This window comes from Mauremys reevesii, linkage group 1 (genome assembly GCF_016161935.1).
Source record: "Mauremys reevesii isolate NIE-2019 linkage group 1, ASM1616193v1, whole genome shotgun sequence".
In the NCBI taxonomy this organism is placed as follows: Eukaryota; Metazoa; Chordata; order Testudines; family Geoemydidae; genus Mauremys; species Mauremys reevesii.
This window is the reverse complement of record NC_052623.1, coordinates 310,525,068-310,543,278: the sequence shown is the minus strand read 5'-3', so window position 1 is coordinate 310,543,278 and position 18,211 is coordinate 310,525,068. Positions and strand designations below refer to the sequence as shown.

Here is an 18,211-nt window from a genome sequence, read left to right as displayed (position 1 = left end):
ACAAATTGTTCCAACACTCCTGTCCCTTTTCTGGAATGGTGTCCTGAGGCTGGCCTTAATCAAGCATGATCTCTTTGACAAGTGTTCAAAATTATTAATGGAGCGATTGCAAGTTGTGGGTGAACAAGCTGGCCAGACCATGTTACTGCAGACCATAGGCAGTTCCCTTATGAGATGATGTAAGCTCATTTTTCGTATATGGGTTGCAATTGAAGAATTTTAAAACCTGAAGTGCTGGCATTCTTTCAGCTGTAATCTCCAGTGTGTTTTTTGCAGGGGATATGCTTGACCTTCTTAAGTGGAGAGCCCACCCGGACAAAATTGCAGGCTGCCTCACAAAACTAAAAGAAATCGATGGTTCAGAAATAGTAAAGGTATATATTGTTCTTTCCTTGTTTGCTTTGGAATTAACTAATGTAAAGAAAATAATTTCTTTACATCTTACAAAGAAGTACATTTGATAATTAATTATTGTTATTCTTTCTTCACTTATAGTTTCTTCAAGACACACTGGATACTTTATTTGGCATTTTAGATGAAAATTCCCAAAAATATGGGTCAAAAGTATTTGATTCTTTGGTAAGTTGTATTTCATGGTTTTGCATAACCATGCTTACAGTAAAGATACTTGATAATTTTTAAATAAGATTTTAACACTTTAAGAAATGAGAAAGGGCATTAACATTTTTCTTTTTCCTTTTTTCTTTAGGTTCACATAATAAATTTGCTGCAGGACAGCAAGTTTCATCATTTTAAGCCAGTAATGGACACTTACATTGAAAGTCATTTTGCAGGTGCACTTGCATACAGGTAAGGGCCTAACTTTTTGTAACTGTTTGGAATTTTGACAATTATAGGTACTAAGCAGAGCCAGCCATAAACTTCAATTAATACATGTATTGAACTTAATTTCTTCTGATCCTATATTTTAATCCCCAAAATGAAGTCCAATAATAGCTGAAATAATTTTAAATGATCAGAGAAACGACTTCCTTCAGTTCTAATATTGGATTAAGAACTAGATTTAGAATAGTCTATCCTCAACTTGAGCATAATGGGTGAAAACCAGATTTTGATCTTGGATTTGAACATCAAGTAAAAATAAATAAATAAATTGCATTCCTCTTTATGTTACTTGCCACCACAGTTTAGCTAGCTAGATCTTAAAGTAGAGCCAGTTGAAATTTTAAATTCCAAATTTCAAAAATCTTGGGCAAAATTTTGCAAAATATTCTGTCCATCTCGCACCCTTCTGCTCCCCTTGACCTGCTCAACTTAAAATCCACTTCTTCCCCAAACTTTTCCAATGCTGATCTCACCAGTGGTGTCCTTTTTATTCAGGCCCACCTGAAATGTAGCAATTGATGTCTGGGTTTTTTTGGACTGTAAATTCTAATATTCCTATTATTCATCTCATGATGAACAGCAGCCACCTGGAGGATATTATATGGCTACATAACTGTTTAGGGCAGGAAGTGAAGATCATGGTGGTGATCCTGAAAGACTTACACACATGTTTAAGTTTATGTCCTAAAAAGTCCCACTGACTTCAGTGGAACTTCCCACAGTACTTTTAAATTTAAATACATGCATAAGTCTTCGCAGGATCAGGGCTTTGTACTATATCCAACTGAAGATTCTTAGGTATTCAGAATGCAAGTATCCACACTGGAATTTGGCCCACTATTGTGAAAAATACCATGGGATCGTTAATGACTGTAGATGGTTAGGAGGACATTTCTTATACATCTAAATCAAGAGAGACTGCTTCCAGCAATGCAGTACCCCTACCATCATGTCATTCTACTGCCTCACAGTACTGAATACTGAATCATGAACATCCCTTATTTCCATACTCTGCTTAGTCATTGTTGATTTACCATCTAAGGGCTTGTCTACACTTACTGGGGGATCAACACGCGGCGATTGATGCATCGGCGGTCGATTTAGCGGGTCTAGTGAAGACCCACTAAATTGACCGCAGAACACTCTCCCATCGACTCCTGTACTCCTCCTGAATGAGAATCGCAAGGGGAATTGACAGGAGAGTGTCTCCCATCGACATAGCGTAGTATGGACCCCGCGGTAAGTAGATCTAAGTATGTCGACTTCAGCTACGCTATTCACGTAGCTGAAGTTGCGTAACTTAGATCGATCTCCCCCCATAGTGGAGACAAGGCCTAAGTACTGTTCAGGTCCAATGTTGCTTAGTTTTAGTGATCTAATGAGATCACAATTCAAAATCACATGACTTCAGGGAAAAGCAGAGACTATTTTAAATGCAAATTGATTTGTTCTTATGCATTAAATGAGTTTTTGCATCTTTATCAAAAGCTATTTAAGTGTTTATACTTAATACCACTTTCAAATTTTTCATTAACTGTCAGATGACTTTGTAGCATATCTACAGTTGAGTGAAAGTTTGGCCCTGTTATTATGCACAGTACACTGCCTTTACAAGTTGAGCAAAATGGTAATGGCTGGAAGAAGACACCTTGTATTATTGAAACTTTTTTTGTTTATTGTATGAAAGCTATTTGTTCACATTTCAAATCCTAAATTATGATAGTCCATATTAAGAAATTTGTTAAATCATGCTTTTCACGCTTCTGCACTGTAATCATTTTCCTTTTTATGTTCTAGAGATCTTATAAAAGTACTTAAGTGGCATGTTGATCGAGTAACAGACATGGAGATACAAGAGCATATCCATGAAGTGTTAAAGGTAATAGAAATCATCAGAGACAATAACATACCTGACCAGTGCATATAGCAGTACTAATTTAAATCAATTGACTTCACATTCATAGTAGGTATGAGCAGTAGAATTTCAAAACCTGTTCAGTGCACTCACACACCAGTTGGGTACAGTCAGCCAGTTTATTCACCCTTCTGGAAACTCTTAATTGTGAAAAAGAGTTGATTCATGGTGTTCACTCCAGTAGAACTCAGGAACTGAGGACTTATTTGTTGATTGCAATACGGATAGTGGTTGGTTTCAAGAAACCTTATTAGATTACACACGTGGTAATTATGTCTGTGATAAAATAGAAGACTACAATGACCAGATAAAGCAATTTAATGTGACAGTCCTTGTGTCCCAGAAAGTTCTATTAAAATTGGAGGTTTGGTTTGGTTTGGTTTCAGTCAAACCAAGCTACCATCAGTCACCCTCTCTGTTCCTCTTTCTCTGCCTCTCTGTTATCCATTTCCCTCCTCACTTGCAGCTGTTGGCATAAGGTCTCGCCTCACCTCTTACTTGAAGTTGAACATTGTGTTATATTATCAATCTGCTTAGTATATACTCCAGCAATTTGCAACTTCAGGTCAGCTTGTTTTGTCACTGATGATGCCTCATTCTCTGGTTACCGTTAAGGGGAAAGCATTTTTGTTTAAATGGGAAAACAAATAACTAGATTTCCTAGTCCTCAGTGCTACCTCTTGATGAGCAAGTACTCCCTGGTGTATAGATTTTATTAAAGGAAAAAGAGTAAAAAATGTTGAGAGGCCTTATTAAAAGATTGGCAGTAGATCGCTGCTAATAAGATTAAAAACTTTCCAGAATTAAATGGCATGTTCTCCATACTGACAAATACTCTAAATATGTTTGAATTATATAATTTTTCTATGTTTTATGTTTACTAATTTTAAAGAAGAATGAATTCAATATGATTCAGGATCTTTGTGTTTTGACATTTGTAGGCACAAGAATATATCTTTAAATATATAGTTCAGTCTCGGAGGCTGTTCTCGCTTGCCACTGGTGGACAAAATGAGGAAGAATTCCGCTGCTGTGTTCAAGAGCTGCTTATGTCAATACGATTTTTCCTTTCCCAAGAGAGTAAAGGGGCTAGCGCTTTATCTCAATCCCAAGTAAGTATCATGAGTTTGCTCAGTTTGATTATTATCATTACCAGTATTCAATGGGAAAATGTGTACGCGCGTGTGTTTGTTACATAGAACGTCAAATTCATGTTGTCTGTAGTAAATTGATAGTTCCAGTTAATGCTTGCACCGGCTGTGGCTTATAATGGAAATTTCCATTATAATTTCCATACCTCTAACTTCTGAATAGCAGAACTAGGGTTACCTTAGCCAGTCTATTTGTTTTGAATTGGAAAGGGATTGTATTCTGTTAATACTTGCTCCAGTGGTTAGAAGAAATCATAACTGCAAAACAGAAATCGAATGATGTCTCCACATGATTTTGTGTATTCAGTGTTGCATCATTGCCCAGCTTGTTTAAGCACCTTGATACCTGATCTCTTGAACCCCCCAAAAGATTTCTCACTTTTGAAGGTTTAATATAATAATCTTGCTAATGAGCACATTCTGCTGTATTCAGATCCTTAAATTACACTGGGCCTATTAAAATTGACCAGTGCAAAAGGCAGTGTTCAAAACACATTGAGAACAACTCTAAAAATCCAGAATTTTATGCAATGAACAGAGCTCTCACTTTGGGAAAAACATTGGACCCTAGGTATCTTCAGAAAATGTTTGAGTGCATCCCCAGCCCTCTCCATGTCAGATTCTCCTGACCAAAGCTCTGCTTTTCCATGATAGTTCATCCCTTTGAGCTGCACAGAAAACTGTTTCAGGGAAAGAGCAGAGAGATGATTAGGCCAAATTCTTCCATTGGATCTCATATAAGCAGCTTAACTGAAGTATTTTGGCAGAATCATATAAATGAGCAACTCTGGGATTTTCCCACATTCCCCGTGGTATCTTTAACCCTCTAGCTGTGTACATCATCCACACTGGGGCCAACACTAAAAGGAGATGAAATGGCTAGAATAAGTGATTTTCATTTCAATGAACTAGAGTCAGAAAGGAAGAAGGAAAGACATTCCAGGTTCTAACTACTTTTACGTAATGTGACTTTCTTTTTCTTCAGTATTTCTTGTTTATCTTCCAAATCCATTTCTTTCTCCAATGAACTACTAGCTCTATTTTTAGATTTCTAAAGTTAACTGATAGTTCCAATGCTGTTTCCATCCAAAATAACCTCTTTAAATATTGGAAAAAATGAGAGAGAGACTGTTATATTCCTTACCTAGGGGAACCTCAATGTCACCTATTCGTGGTGTCTGCCAGTTTCTGTTGTCCTTGTGAGTGAATAATCTCCTCTTACTTGTGGCTCTTGTGAAGTCTGTAAGTGATAAAGTGTCTGTAGTCAAAGTCCAGTTGTTTTATTTGATAAAAGTTGGGATGTTCATGAGAGGGAAAAACAAAGAACAGTAAATAATAGGCTGACTTGTGTTTTAAAAGAAAATAAATATATAGCTTTAAATCTGAGTAACGAGGATATTTCTTCTTAAATTCTAACTAATTGATTTGAATGCTTCAAATCTGAATCACATTTTATAACTTGAAATTGAAATGTGAAAATAAGTTCCCATGACTGCTAAAAGTGTGTGATGCTCTTGTCACTGGTCACTGTAAATGCTGAAAATTTCAAGTGTGTTTCACTGTATTTAATTGGTATTTTTTAACCTTCTTTAGGCTGTGTTTCTCTGCTCCTTCCCAGCTGTATACTCTGAGCTGCTGAAGCTCTTTGATGTGCGAGAGGTGGCAAACTTGGTGCATGATACTCTAGGCAGCTTGCCAACCATCATGCATGTGGATGAATCCCTTCAAGCTGTTAAACTTCAGTGCATTGGTAAAACAGTGGAAAGTCAACTATACACTAATCCAGGTAAGGTGATAACATCCTGAGCTGCCTGCAGTCAGAAAAGCCTTAATGACGTCTCTCATGCACAGGTCAACAGAGGCAGGGTTTCATAGTTATGTTTTTTGAAAGTTACAATTCCCAAAGCATTGTTTTGCAAAGACAGTTACACTAAAAAAGTCTCTATTTTACACAATGTGGTCAGTAAGATTCCAGTTGTAAAACGTGAGACTAGTAATGGCCAAAGCTGTGGTTGTGTTTGAACCATGAGCTAGTGCTGGATAGGTGTAGGCATGTGGAGTTTTTGTTACATATTTAGCTCTGCTAATGTGTCTTTTTGTGAAAGTTACAAGCTTTTTTTTATTTTAATGGGAAGTCCTGGAGTCTAATACTTAGACACCCAAAAGGAGTTTTGTCTCTGTAAATATTGCAAGTTCAGGACCTATGATCCTCCGTTGCCCTACACCCGTTTTATACTGTTGTGTCTCCACTGAGATCAATGGAGTCATGACAGCATAAAACTGTAGTAATACCTATATGTGTGGTACCAGGGTAGCTATGTAATAGAGAAATCAAAGAGGTTTGTAGAAAGAGCAGACTTACCACTGGAAGCAGTACTTTGTGAGAATGGAACACAACCACTTCCCCATTCATACTGCAATTTCTTCTTGTACATTGTGAAAGTGGCCGACTCCCAGAGCCTGATCCTCCAGCAGCCCCATAGCTCCTTGTCTGCTTTGTACCACTTCAGTAATGCAAACCAGATAGAAATCTAGCAGATCCGACTACTTGGGGACCCTCTTGGGGTACGTCTATACTTACCGTCCGGGTCGGCGGCTAGCGTTAGACTTCTCAGAGTTCGATATATCGCGTCTAATCTAGACGCAATATATCGAACTCCGAACACGCTCCCGTCGACTCCGGAACTCCACCACCGTGAACGGCGGTGGCGGAGTCGACGGGGGAGCCACGGACTTCGATCCTGCGGCGTCTGGACGGGTGAGTACTTCGAACTAAGGTTATTTGAGTTCAGCTACGCTATTCGCGTAGCTGAACTTGCGTACCCACAGGCTGGATCCAAAGCCCCAAGGGGCCGGATCTGGCCCGCGGGCCGTAGTTTGCCCACCCCTGAGTTAGTGCCATATGCCATTCAAAGTAGAGTCATAGAGTCATAGACTTTAAGGTCAGAAGGAACCATTATGATCGTCTAGTCTGACCTCCTGCACAATGCCAGCCACAGAATCTCACCCACCCACTCCTGTAATAAACCCCTAACCTATGTCTGAGCTATTGAAGTCCTCAAATCATGGTTTAAAGACTTCAAGGTGCAGAAAATTCTCCAGCAAGTGACTCATGCCCCATGCTGCAGAGGAAGATGATAAACCCCAAGGGCCTCTGTCGAATTTGCCCTGGAGGAAAATTCCTTTCCAACCCCAAATATGGCAATCAGCTAAACCCTGAGCATGTGGGCAAGATTCACCAGCCAGACACCCAGGAAAGAATTCTCTGTAGTAACTCAGATCCCACCCCATCTAACATCCCATCACAAGCCATTGAGCATATAGTCAAAGATCAATTAATTGCCAAAATTAGGCTATCCCATCATACCATCTGCTCCATAAACTTATTAAGCATAGTCTTGAAGCCAGATATATCTTTTGCCCCCACTGCTCCCCTTGAAAGGCTGTTCCAGAACTTCACTCCTCTGATGGTTAGAAACCTTCGTCTAATTTCAAGTCTAAACTTCCTGATGGCCAGTTTATATCCATTTGTTCTTGTGTCCACATTGGTACTGAGCTTAAATAATTCCTCTCCCTCCCTGGTATTTATCCCTCTGATATATTTATAGAGAGCAATCATATCTCCCCTCAGCCTTCTTTTGGTTAGGCTAAACAAGCCAAGCTCTTTGAGTCTCCTTTCATAAGACAGGTTTTCCATTTCTTGGATCATCCTAGTAGCCCTTCTCTGAACCTGTTCTAGTTTGAATTCATCCTTCTTAAACATGGGAGACCAGAACTGCACACAGTATTCCAGATGAGGTCCCACCAGTGCCTTGTATAACGGTACTAACAGCTCCTTATCTCTACTGGAAATACCTCGCCTGATGCATCCCAAGACCGCATTAGCTTTTTTCACGGCCATATTACATTGACGGCTCATAGTCATCCTGTGATCAACCAATACTCCAAAGTCCTTCTCCTCCTCTGTTACTTCCGACTGATGAGTCCCCAGCTTATAACAAAAATTCTTGTTATTAATCCCTAAATGCATGACTTTGCACTTTTCACTATTAAATTTCATCCTATTATTATTACTACAGTTTACAAAGTCATCCAGATCTTCCTGTATGATATCCTGGTCCTTCTCTCTATTGGCAATACCTCCCAACTTTGTGTCATCCACACACTTTATTAGCACATTTCCACTTTTTTGTGCTAAGGTGAGTAATAAAAAGATTAAATAAGATTGGTCCCAAAACCGATCCGTGAGGAACTCCACTAGTAACCTCCCTTCAGCCTGAGAGTTGACCTTTCAGTATGACCCATTGTAGTCTCCCCTTTAACCAGTTCCTTATCCACCTTTCAATTTTCATGTTGATCCCCATCTTTTCCAATTTAACTAATAATTCCCCTTGTGGAACTGTATCAAATGCCTTACTGAAATTGATGTAAATTAGATCCACTGTGTTTCCTTTGTCTAAAAAATCTGTTACCTTCTCAAAGAAGGAGATCATGTTTATTTGGCATGATCTACCCTTTGTAAAACCATGCTGTATTTTGTCCCAATTACCATTGACCTCAATATCCTTAACTACTTTCTCCTTCAACATTTTTTCCAAGCCCTTGCATACTACAGATGTCAAATTAACAGGCCTGTAGTTACCCGGATCCTATTTTTAAGAAAGGAAAACAAATTAACTATGTTAGCAATTCTCCAGTCATACGGTACAATCCCTTATTTACAGATTGTTTTCCAATATGCATTATTTTGCATTTATCAATGTTGAATTTCAACTGCCATTTTGTATCCAGTCACCCAGTTTTGTGAGATCCCTTTGTAACTCTTTGCAGTCTGCTTTGGACTTGACTACCTTGAATAATTGTGTATTGTCTGAAAATTTTGCCAACTTCCTGTTTACACCTTTTTTTGCAGATCATTTATGAATACGTTAAACAGTACTGGTCCCACTACAGATCCATGGGGAACACCGCTATTTACCTCTCACCATTCTGAAAACTGACCATTTATTTCTACCCTTTGTTTTCTATCTTTTATCCAGTTACTGATCCATGAGAGGACCTTCCCTCTTATTCCATGACAGCTTACTTTGCTTAAGAGCCTTTGGTGAGGGACCTTGTCAAAGGCTTTCTGAAAGTCCAAATACACTATGTCCACTAAATCACTCTGAAAGCTTCACAATCAAAGCAGCGTAAAGGTGACTTAAAGTCACCTTTGCTCTTCCCTCTCTCTATCCTGTACTGTGTGCAGCTCAGCCAGAGCAGAGGATCTAGCCTACAGAATGAAATTCAGAGAAAATGTATTTAATTCCCTATAAGGAATTTTGTATCCCGCTCTGGTCTGGAAATGATACGATAAGGACAATGCCCATGAAGTGTTCTTAGTAAAAAAGTGTCAGTGAAACTAGATTTGGTAAAATGAATACTCCTTTAAGAGAACAAGCCCTGACAACAACAATGACAATGTAGTATTAATGTGAAGAAAGAGCAGAGTACCAAAGGAATTTAGAGAGAATTTCTGTCCTAAGCATAATGGATATGAAAGAAATTATTACCAAAATCAGTAATATGAACAACTAGTATAAATGATAAGGGAACAGAGACACATCTTGGAAATATATTGTACAGTGTCATTTCGGTCACCAATTAGGGGAAGGATTTCTTGGAGCTCATCGTCTTCACCCCTTTCAGTCCTATAATGTTCCATTCCTAAAAATAAATGCACGTAGACTTTTCATCAGCCCAGGCCTAGAGGGGAGCCTTCTCTAAGACTCCATAGGGGAAAATAAAAATTGTGCTGAATTATTTAAGGTATGTTGATCTGGAAAATAGTAAACCATTTACATCCTGGTCCCTCAACTCCTGCTTGGCTGTAGTAAGTGTCTAAACACAGGGCCGGATCTGACTTTTTTGCTGCCCCAAGCAAAAAACAAAAACAAAACAAAAAAAACACTAGGGCACAGGGCAGCTCAACAAAGCAAAGAAAGGAAGGGGAAAAAAAACAAAAAAAAAACCCTGGGTGCAGGGTGGCTGGACCCGGAGGCAAAGCAAAAAAAAAAAAAAATTAAAAAAATTGGGCAGCCATGCCGCCCTAAGATTGGGCGGAAGCCGCCCCTTAGAATCTGCCGCCCCAAGCACGAGCTTGCTTGGCTGGTGCCTGGAGCCGGCCCTGTCTAAACATTCTCCATGCACTCCAGATTAAACCTAGCTGGTGCTACAGGTCCTCACATAGAACCAAGCATCCTGTCATCCCTCTCAGCAAAGGTATGAGAGAAGAGACTCCACCATTCCAGAGGCAAATCATGGAATTGCAATCCCAGAGGGAAACTTCATAGAGGCGGTAACTTCTCCTCTTCCCGACTGAAACTTTCAGTGTGACTACAGTGGGTACTGCATTCAACCAGATAGCCTCGAGGGAGGAGGCATCTCATACTTTATAGACCCTTGGCTTCACTATACATCAAACAGATGGGTACTGGAGATCCTGAAGCTGGGGTACACCCTGGAGTTAGGCTCCTTGTCTCACATCTTCCTCATCACATCACCAGTATCGAGAGAAGCAAGGATCCCCACAGGGGACAGTGCCTACATACATTCCTTTTCTTGCTTCCCTACATTCTGTTTCTCTTTAATACTCATTGTATCATTACAGTAAGAAATTAGAGGAGGACAAGGTACAGAATGGAAAATGTATTACCCAACTGTTTTCTTTTTGGGACTGATCTTTCCCAAAGTTCATCCCACTGTGGATATGTTTATGTGAGATTACACTGCCCTTCAAAAGAGCTTTAATTGTGTCATCATTACATTCAGTTGAAAACCTATATAAATTCAGAGATAAACCTATCAGTCATTAATATATCTGTATCTTTGTAAGTACCTGAAAAAGAGCTCCCTGTAAGCTCAAAAGCTAACCTCTTTCATCAGCAGAAGTTGGTCCAATAAAAGATATTGCCTCACCCATCTTTTCTCTCTAAGTACTTACCTGGCAGACAATCAAACACTTTTGCAGCTATCTGACTAATGCCCCTTCAGTTAAAAAAAATCACCGTTTCTCCCTAACAGTGTTTCTTGTTCTTCATCCTATCTAGTACTACTTTTAAAATGAAAATAATGCTTTATGAAAAGTGTCAAATTGAGAGCTCTGGAAATTGAAATGCTCTGTTTAGACAGACCAGAAATGTCTGTCTGTTTTTCAGAATTCCAGTGGGAATTGTTTTTCTTCTTGTGCAACTAAACATTCCCACACAGTGCTTCCAACCTAATAAATGCAAAATTGAATGTGTGCAAATGAAACTGCTTTTAAAAAAAGTAAATGGTTTCCTTGATTTTCATGCTCAAGCAGAAGGAAAAATAAAATACAAACAGAATACATACTGAAAAGTTAATTGAATTTTTAAAATTCTTTCTGTCTACAAGGTCTCAGTTGTAATTAGTAATGTAGCAATGAACTAAAAATCCTGTGCATAATATTTTAAAATTCAGCATACTTTATTTGTCAAAATAACACAATATAATCATGCCAGTTTCAATTATTTGGATAATTTATTTCAAAATACCTGTAAGCAAGTATGTCTATAAGAATACAGACAACAAAAAAGATTTGGGGGAGTCAGGGATAATGGAGAAGCAGAGGGTGAGGAAAGTAACCACTTGGAAGGATCCTGGGGGTGAACCTGGAAGGTTGCTAGGTGTGGGTGGGAGAAGTATGGGACAAGTTTTGTTTGGAGGGGGGAATTGTTAGGGAGTTGGGGACCCTCCCTATTCAAACTCTGGCTCTAGCCTCTCCCATTCAGCTGGCACCATCTGCCCCATCCCTGTGTGTCCCTGCACCCTCCTTCCCCCATCTCCATGTGTCCCTGCACCCCAGTCAGCCACCCCCAGCCACCCATCTCCATATGTCCCTGCACGCCCACTCTCATGCAGCCCCTGGCTCAATGCTGTCACCTCACTAGTTTCTGTGCCCCCACCCCACTCTGTCCCTCCACTAGCCATTCTGAACCCCAGTCTATGTGATCCCCAGCAGCCCTGTGTGCCCTGCTCTGTCCAGCTCCTCCCCCCACCCCAATCATGTGTCTCCTCACCTGGCCCTATGGGCAGGGCGCTGTGAGGAAAGCAGCCTATGACCCCTCCCTCTCCGCTGCTGGCTGCTCAGCCTTGAGTCAGCTGCCCTCTCCTCTGGCGCTACAGCAGCCCCTGGTGGGTAAAAGATTTAACTGCAGCACCTCCCAGCAGAATGTATTCTTAGCTGAGAATTAAAAAAAACTGCAGGGAACCTGAATTGTACATGTGCATAGTGGCACAGAATTCCGCCAGGAGTACTGCAGAAAAAAGGCACAGAGATGCCCTGAGTGTCTTTTGGAAAGATTGATGTCGTGAAAATTTTATTTTTCCAATTTCTGTATAATATTTTTAAAAGCGAGTATTAGCATTTTAAACAGTCAGCTAATTTGGTTTTTGGAGCGGGTAAGGGGAATTAGGACAGAGTGGCCAATGGCTAAGGCTTCCAAATATTGTGCTGTACCTGCATTCAATAATTTGACTATGTACAGTGGCTGACATTGTACGTGACAATTGTTGAGAAAAAAGTAAAGCCTGTAGGCAAAACATACACATTGCTGTCTCTGAACTTTCGCAAATAGGTTTTAGTGGTGGAGATGATAGTTATCTCATCCTGTTCAGTGATCCCATCAGATCTCACAGCCTAAAGCAATTGTGACAGATCAGTTTTTCAGTTAGACATTTTTAAGGAACATGGCCTTTACGTGGTGCAGGAAGTGATCCGAGTAACTCAGTAGGTGGCACTATCCCCTCCTTCCCTGAGTCAGTCTTAGTAAGTCAGCGTAGTATTAGATGGCTTTGTGCTTTTGGTCGTGCCATCTTTTATTTGAGGTGTAAAACACAGGTCTTGGCCATTTGTGGCATTTTAGATTTCCAAGGCACTTTTGCAAAAGTAAACTTGTTAAGAAGTCTACTAATAAATAAGGAGGGGAGTCAAATTAAAGATGTCTCATAGACAGCTGAGGTGCTAAATTTTGCTTCCACATGAATAACTAGCAAGGATAGGGGATCCTGTAAAATAGTTAAAGAGCAGACAAGGAGTACAGTACTTGGAAATGCATTTTCAAAGCCACAGGTCCTTATGACACTTGTCTAAGGTTATATGGGTAACTAGCAAATGAACTTACTGACACAATGACAATGAGGGAAGACTGGAGGAAAAGCAGAGCAGCGGTAATTTTCAGTGTAGGAAAGAAGCTTAATCCTGGTAGAGACTACTATCCCGTAAATCAAACTTCTATATCCTTTTAAAAAATAGATTAAATAGTAAGAGGGAAAAAAATCATTGATCATTCAGAGGTTAATGGAATCGTAAGCAATTGGCAACATGAGTTTATAAAAAATGTTCTGGCTAGACAAACTTGCTTCCTTTAGTGAAATAATGACAAACTTAATGGATTAATGGCAGCAGTGGGTTTAGTTTGTAATAATGCTTTTAAAATATCTTAATAGAAATACTAATTAGAGTAGATTTAAAATAAAAACAGTGTCTCAAATATATATGTGTGTGTGTGTGTGTATATATATATATATAGTATGTGTGTGTCTAGAGTAACTTAAAACAAAGGATAATAACAAGTTAGGAAGGGAGGTGCTGTCTAGTATAGCACCACAGAAATCAGTGTTAGGACTGCTCTAATTTAATATCTTAATTAATGATCAGAAAAAGAAGTAAACAGCACATGAGTGCAATTCACAGCTGATACTAAATTGTGAGAAGTCAGAAAAGAAAAATCAGAACAAAAGGACTGGGGGCAAAATGAGATTCAGCTAGGAAAAATGCAAGTTAATTCCAATAGAGACAAATAATCTGTATTACACAGTCTCAGTAGGAGGGAGAAATCTGAAAAGCAGTAATAGTGAAAAAGAACTGAGGGTAGTAGTGGACAGTAAATTAGATCTGAATTTGGAAAGTGATATAGTTTCAAAAGAGGCCAGTGACAAACCAGGGAGGTAGGAGAGAACAGTTTCCATGTCATTTCCTATACCTACATTATTATGCTAACGTTTTCTGCATGAAATTTGTATAAATAAGTAGTTTTATTTCACACACAGTAATGTGTATATCTAGAGGCGATTTCTTCTTACTCAGCAAAAGGTAGTACGTGAAATTTTTGTATTTGTTATGATATGGTATGAAGCTTCTGAAAGCGTCTGATGTTCAGGAATATTTGTATGGATATAAGACACATTTACAGTTTATATATGATTATATTTTATTAAAATATATATAAAATGAAAAAGTGTCATGAAAGGAGTCCACTCATACCCTTTCTCTCTCCTTGCAGATTCCAGATATATTCTTCTTCCAGTAGTTTTACATCACCTCCACATGCATTTACAAGAGCAGAAGGATCTTACAATGTGTGCACGTATCCTTAGCAACATATTTTGTTTCATAAAGAAAAATAGCTCAGTAAGTAAATTCAAGTTATGAACAGTAGGGTTTTTTTACTTCATTATTTGGCTCCTCATAATAAAATAAACTGTCCCTTGAACAAAAAGTGACATTTAGAGCATTCTCTACTAATGGAACCTTCATGAATGTGTCAGTTTGATTTTTCATCAATTTTTTGGACTGTTGCAAGAGTATTTTTAATCTAGCACTCTGTGTTCTACTGAGTTTTGACACTGTTCCAGTGTTCTAACATACAGTAATTCAGATCTGTTTTCAAAGAGAAACAGAGAAAGGTTGTCTGCTTTAAGTTATAAATTCTGTTATAAATAGCATCTTCTTGTCAGGCCCATGTTTTAAGGTTATAGGAGCTTTAAAAGAGGCCACCTCCCTGTTTCAGCCCACTTGGACTTGAGGAAGTTTGGAGTCAGAAATGCTTCTTCACTTGCAGCCTGCCCTGCCCTTTTTCCATTGAGAAGAGCAAACTAGGGAGATCTTTTAAGAGGGACACTTACTACAGCCAAGCAGGAACCGAGGGACCCAGGGCTGCTTCTCCACTTGTAGCCTGGTCTGGCCCTTGTTTTGGTGGGTTTGTTGGAAGCTGACATTCTGATGATAGTTTTTGTGTGTGTATTGGATGAAGAGATTGAGTTGGGTGACCTGTTCATCTTTCTCACAGTCAGTACACCCCTTTCATATCCACTCCCTGTGATGTTCTTAACAAGTTCATAGATGGAGGCTAAGAGGACTGTTTAAAAGCCCAGGCATTGAGTGGAGTGGGTAAGGAAGAAATTTGTGGAAGGGTTTAACAGGATTGATCATTTGTGTTTGGGTTGCTTTTCTGGGACTGCTGAGTCACCAGCTGTGATGGCCTGTCCTAATAGCCAGGATCTGACTCACTCTCAGCCCTTTGGATAGACCCTTCTAGTAAAACTGTCCTGCCAGGATCATTGTGCTGTCAATGTGAAGGTTGACCCACAGTGGTTTGGAAGTGTGTTGGAATTAATAGACCACTTATTCATATAGGATAAGTGAAAAGGATGTGCTCTGAGCTAATCTATGCACTGTTGGAGAGGGCTGATCTGATGTATTTGGAGACTGTTTGCGGGGCTGTTGGTTATGGTGGACTTTGCAGATGGGTCTCAGTGTTCTTACTGGGGCACCTAGCTGTGATGGCTGCATCCCTCTGAAGGCCATCTTAGGTTGGCCATGAAGGTTGAATGACAGTGCTGCATATTGGGAATATGGAGAAGTATCCTGATTGTGAGAGTTAGGTCCCCTCAATCCCTGTGTTAGAGAGAGACAAGGCAAAAAGAAAATAGCATCATACACTAATCGGTGTAGTAAGTGTGAACCATGACCAGCATGGTTAGTCTCAGTTCCTTTGGTCTCACATTATAACAATTGTCGGGAATGCAGGACATTGGATCTGGATCTTCATTTCATGCTGTTGGATAATACCATCTATGACTTGATATGGTGGGGCTGTTATTTTGACACATTTTTGTTGCAGCTGCCCTGGAAAGGTATATAGTTCAGCATGAGGTGATACATGATCTATGCTGGTGGGTAGCTATGGTTTTTTCATCTGACCTCAAATACAAGAGATCTTGCAGCCTGAAACTATGTCACATTGAATGTGTCGTCCTGGCCAGAGTCCAAAGATGGACATAATACATGGTTGGTGGTGTTATGTAGGTTGTCCCTCTCTAATTCAGAGGCTGAGCTGATCATGTTCCTCACTTGAGTCACTGAGACATTTCAATCACTGTTTTATTGGTGTTGAATTTTCGGGATCAGTTCACAGTTTCACAGCTGCCAAGATAAACATTGGACTTATGCTAAACACTCTGGTGTTGGGGTCATGAGTGTAGATTGGAGGGATATTACCCCCCAGGTACAGACTGACCACTGTATCTTTTGGTCTGAAGTTGGAACATGCTTGTCTTGACAGGGCGATGAAAATGTTTTGATGGTCTGCTTTCAGAAACCATTTCCAGGCAGCTTTGAAGGATAAGGTTATTCTTCCATTGCCCACTCTGACAATAATTTGGTAGGAGTTCATAATAATTGTTTGTCCTCCCTTATGATACAGCAGCCCCTAAGCAAACTGTGTGCTGGCTCTGTCTTCACAAGTCACCTGGCTTTACAGGTGGACAGAGAGAGAGGAAATGGCTAGGGCCCCAGACTCCTGCTGAGTCCAAACAATAGCGACATAGAGGATTTTTTTTGAGTCTTTTAAAGAACATATGCTCTGGCTGTGAGGGAGGCAAAGACAAATTTCTTCACTTCCATCATAGCATCTGCAAAGTCCCACGCAAAAGAGTTAATTCGACTGTTTGCTGAATGCTGGCTGTCTCTATTTGGTTACAGAGTCAAGTGTTTCTTGCTGTGAAGAAATGTCATCTTATTTTGCAGATAAAATTGCTTAGCTAGGGACAGAGCAGTCTACTGCCATGGAAACAGAACAGTGTGTTGAGGGCGGAAAAAAGCTTCAGTTACAACTCATTGAGCTCAGAGAGGTGCAGGTGTGCAGCTTTGTGCTACAATTTTGTCTCTCTAGGATAGTGAGAAAAAAAGAGAGCAATGGTGAAGTACTGGGTCCACAGTTAACTGAGGTTGTCGGCATTTCCCTATAGAGGGTGAGGCACTAGAAATGGTGGGGAGATCAGTGTTCAAGAAGCCAGCTCTTTACTTTAGTAATAAATGAGTATCCAATCTCCCATTTTGAGGAAAGGTAACAGAAAACTTGTGAGGCAGCTGCCTTAACTGGTGTTCTTACCATAGCAATGGATAGAGGTAGTGTCTGCAGACTCTTTTAGATTTATAAGCAGCTTTTGATACCACTGACCATGAGATTTTGTTGACTTGCTTGTGGATACTAGTATGGATGGATGAATTGCTGTTAAATAGCTCCATTTTTTGGCCACTAGAGATATTACTCAGGGATAGTTGTAGGCAATTGTTTCTCTGCCTCGGGGTTCTTACTTGCAGAGAGTCTGTATTGTCACCCCTTTTGCTCAACTTGTAGCACTAAGAGGGTGAGTGGTGAGACAATAGATCACATGGCATTCATTATGCTATGTCTCCATGTTTGACCAGTCCAGAGAAGTGAAACCAATAACCCAGTGCTTATACTGACTTAGGGCTTGGATGCGGGCTAGCTGTCTGTGACTAATCAAGACAAGATAGAGGGGATATGTTAGTGTTTTGAGGAAAGCCACCCCACGATTTTTCAGAACTTGTATTTGTGTCCTTACCTGGGAATGCCACTGGCAGTTGTAGCAGAGGTGCACAAAGAATAACTGGGACCATTCAAATGTTAATATTTACTATCACAGTAAGTTGCTTTTTGTAAAAATCAGTAAAAGAAATCAACCTCCCAAACTAACTGAAATTTAAATTAATGTGACATTAAGAATGTTGAGTAAAAGTAAAATAAACTCAGGAAGTGCAAAAGTTCAGGGTTTTACAGAAATATTAACTAAATTGCAAATCCTAGAAGCATGGTACATGTTTTAAGACAGGCCCGTATCCCTTAAAGGGCTTAATGCAGGTGCAAGTATGCATACCCATGAATTACCTTCAAGGACTGGGGCCATAAACATTAATATATTGTTTTGACAGGAATCACCAGATGGTGCTGTTTCCACATGGTCCTACAAGTTCTTTTTCTTAGTATGCGAGCAGCGTACAGTCTTTGAAGAAATGCAGGGTTTATTTTGTAATGCAGGTTCTCTTGGGAGAGCTGTTGCCTTACAGCAGGAGAGTTTATTCCCTTCCTTGATCTCTCTAATGAGAGGTGGAATTCTTGGACCAGATTGTTTGGGCAGATATTACTGGAAG

At 39.8% G+C, this 18,211-nt stretch overlaps 1 protein-coding gene across 2 annotated transcripts in view; it reads left to right on the top strand.

Moving 5' to 3' along the window:
- Nucleotides 1-18,211, top strand: part of DOCK4 (dedicator of cytokinesis 4) — a 394,664-nt gene that overhangs the window by 267,661 nt on the left and 108,792 nt on the right. For both annotated transcript variants that reach the window (XM_039507024.1, XM_039507017.1), the window contains exons 18-24: nt 277-374; nt 496-579; nt 710-810; nt 2,644-2,725; nt 3,703-3,873; nt 5,506-5,698; nt 14,259-14,386. In XM_039507024.1, coding sequence (XP_039362958.1) covers nt 277-374; nt 496-579; nt 710-810; nt 2,644-2,725; nt 3,703-3,873; nt 5,506-5,698; nt 14,259-14,386 — 857 coding nt within the window. The remainder of the gene's footprint in view (nt 1-276; nt 375-495; nt 580-709; nt 811-2,643; nt 2,726-3,702; nt 3,874-5,505; nt 5,699-14,258; nt 14,387-18,211) is intronic.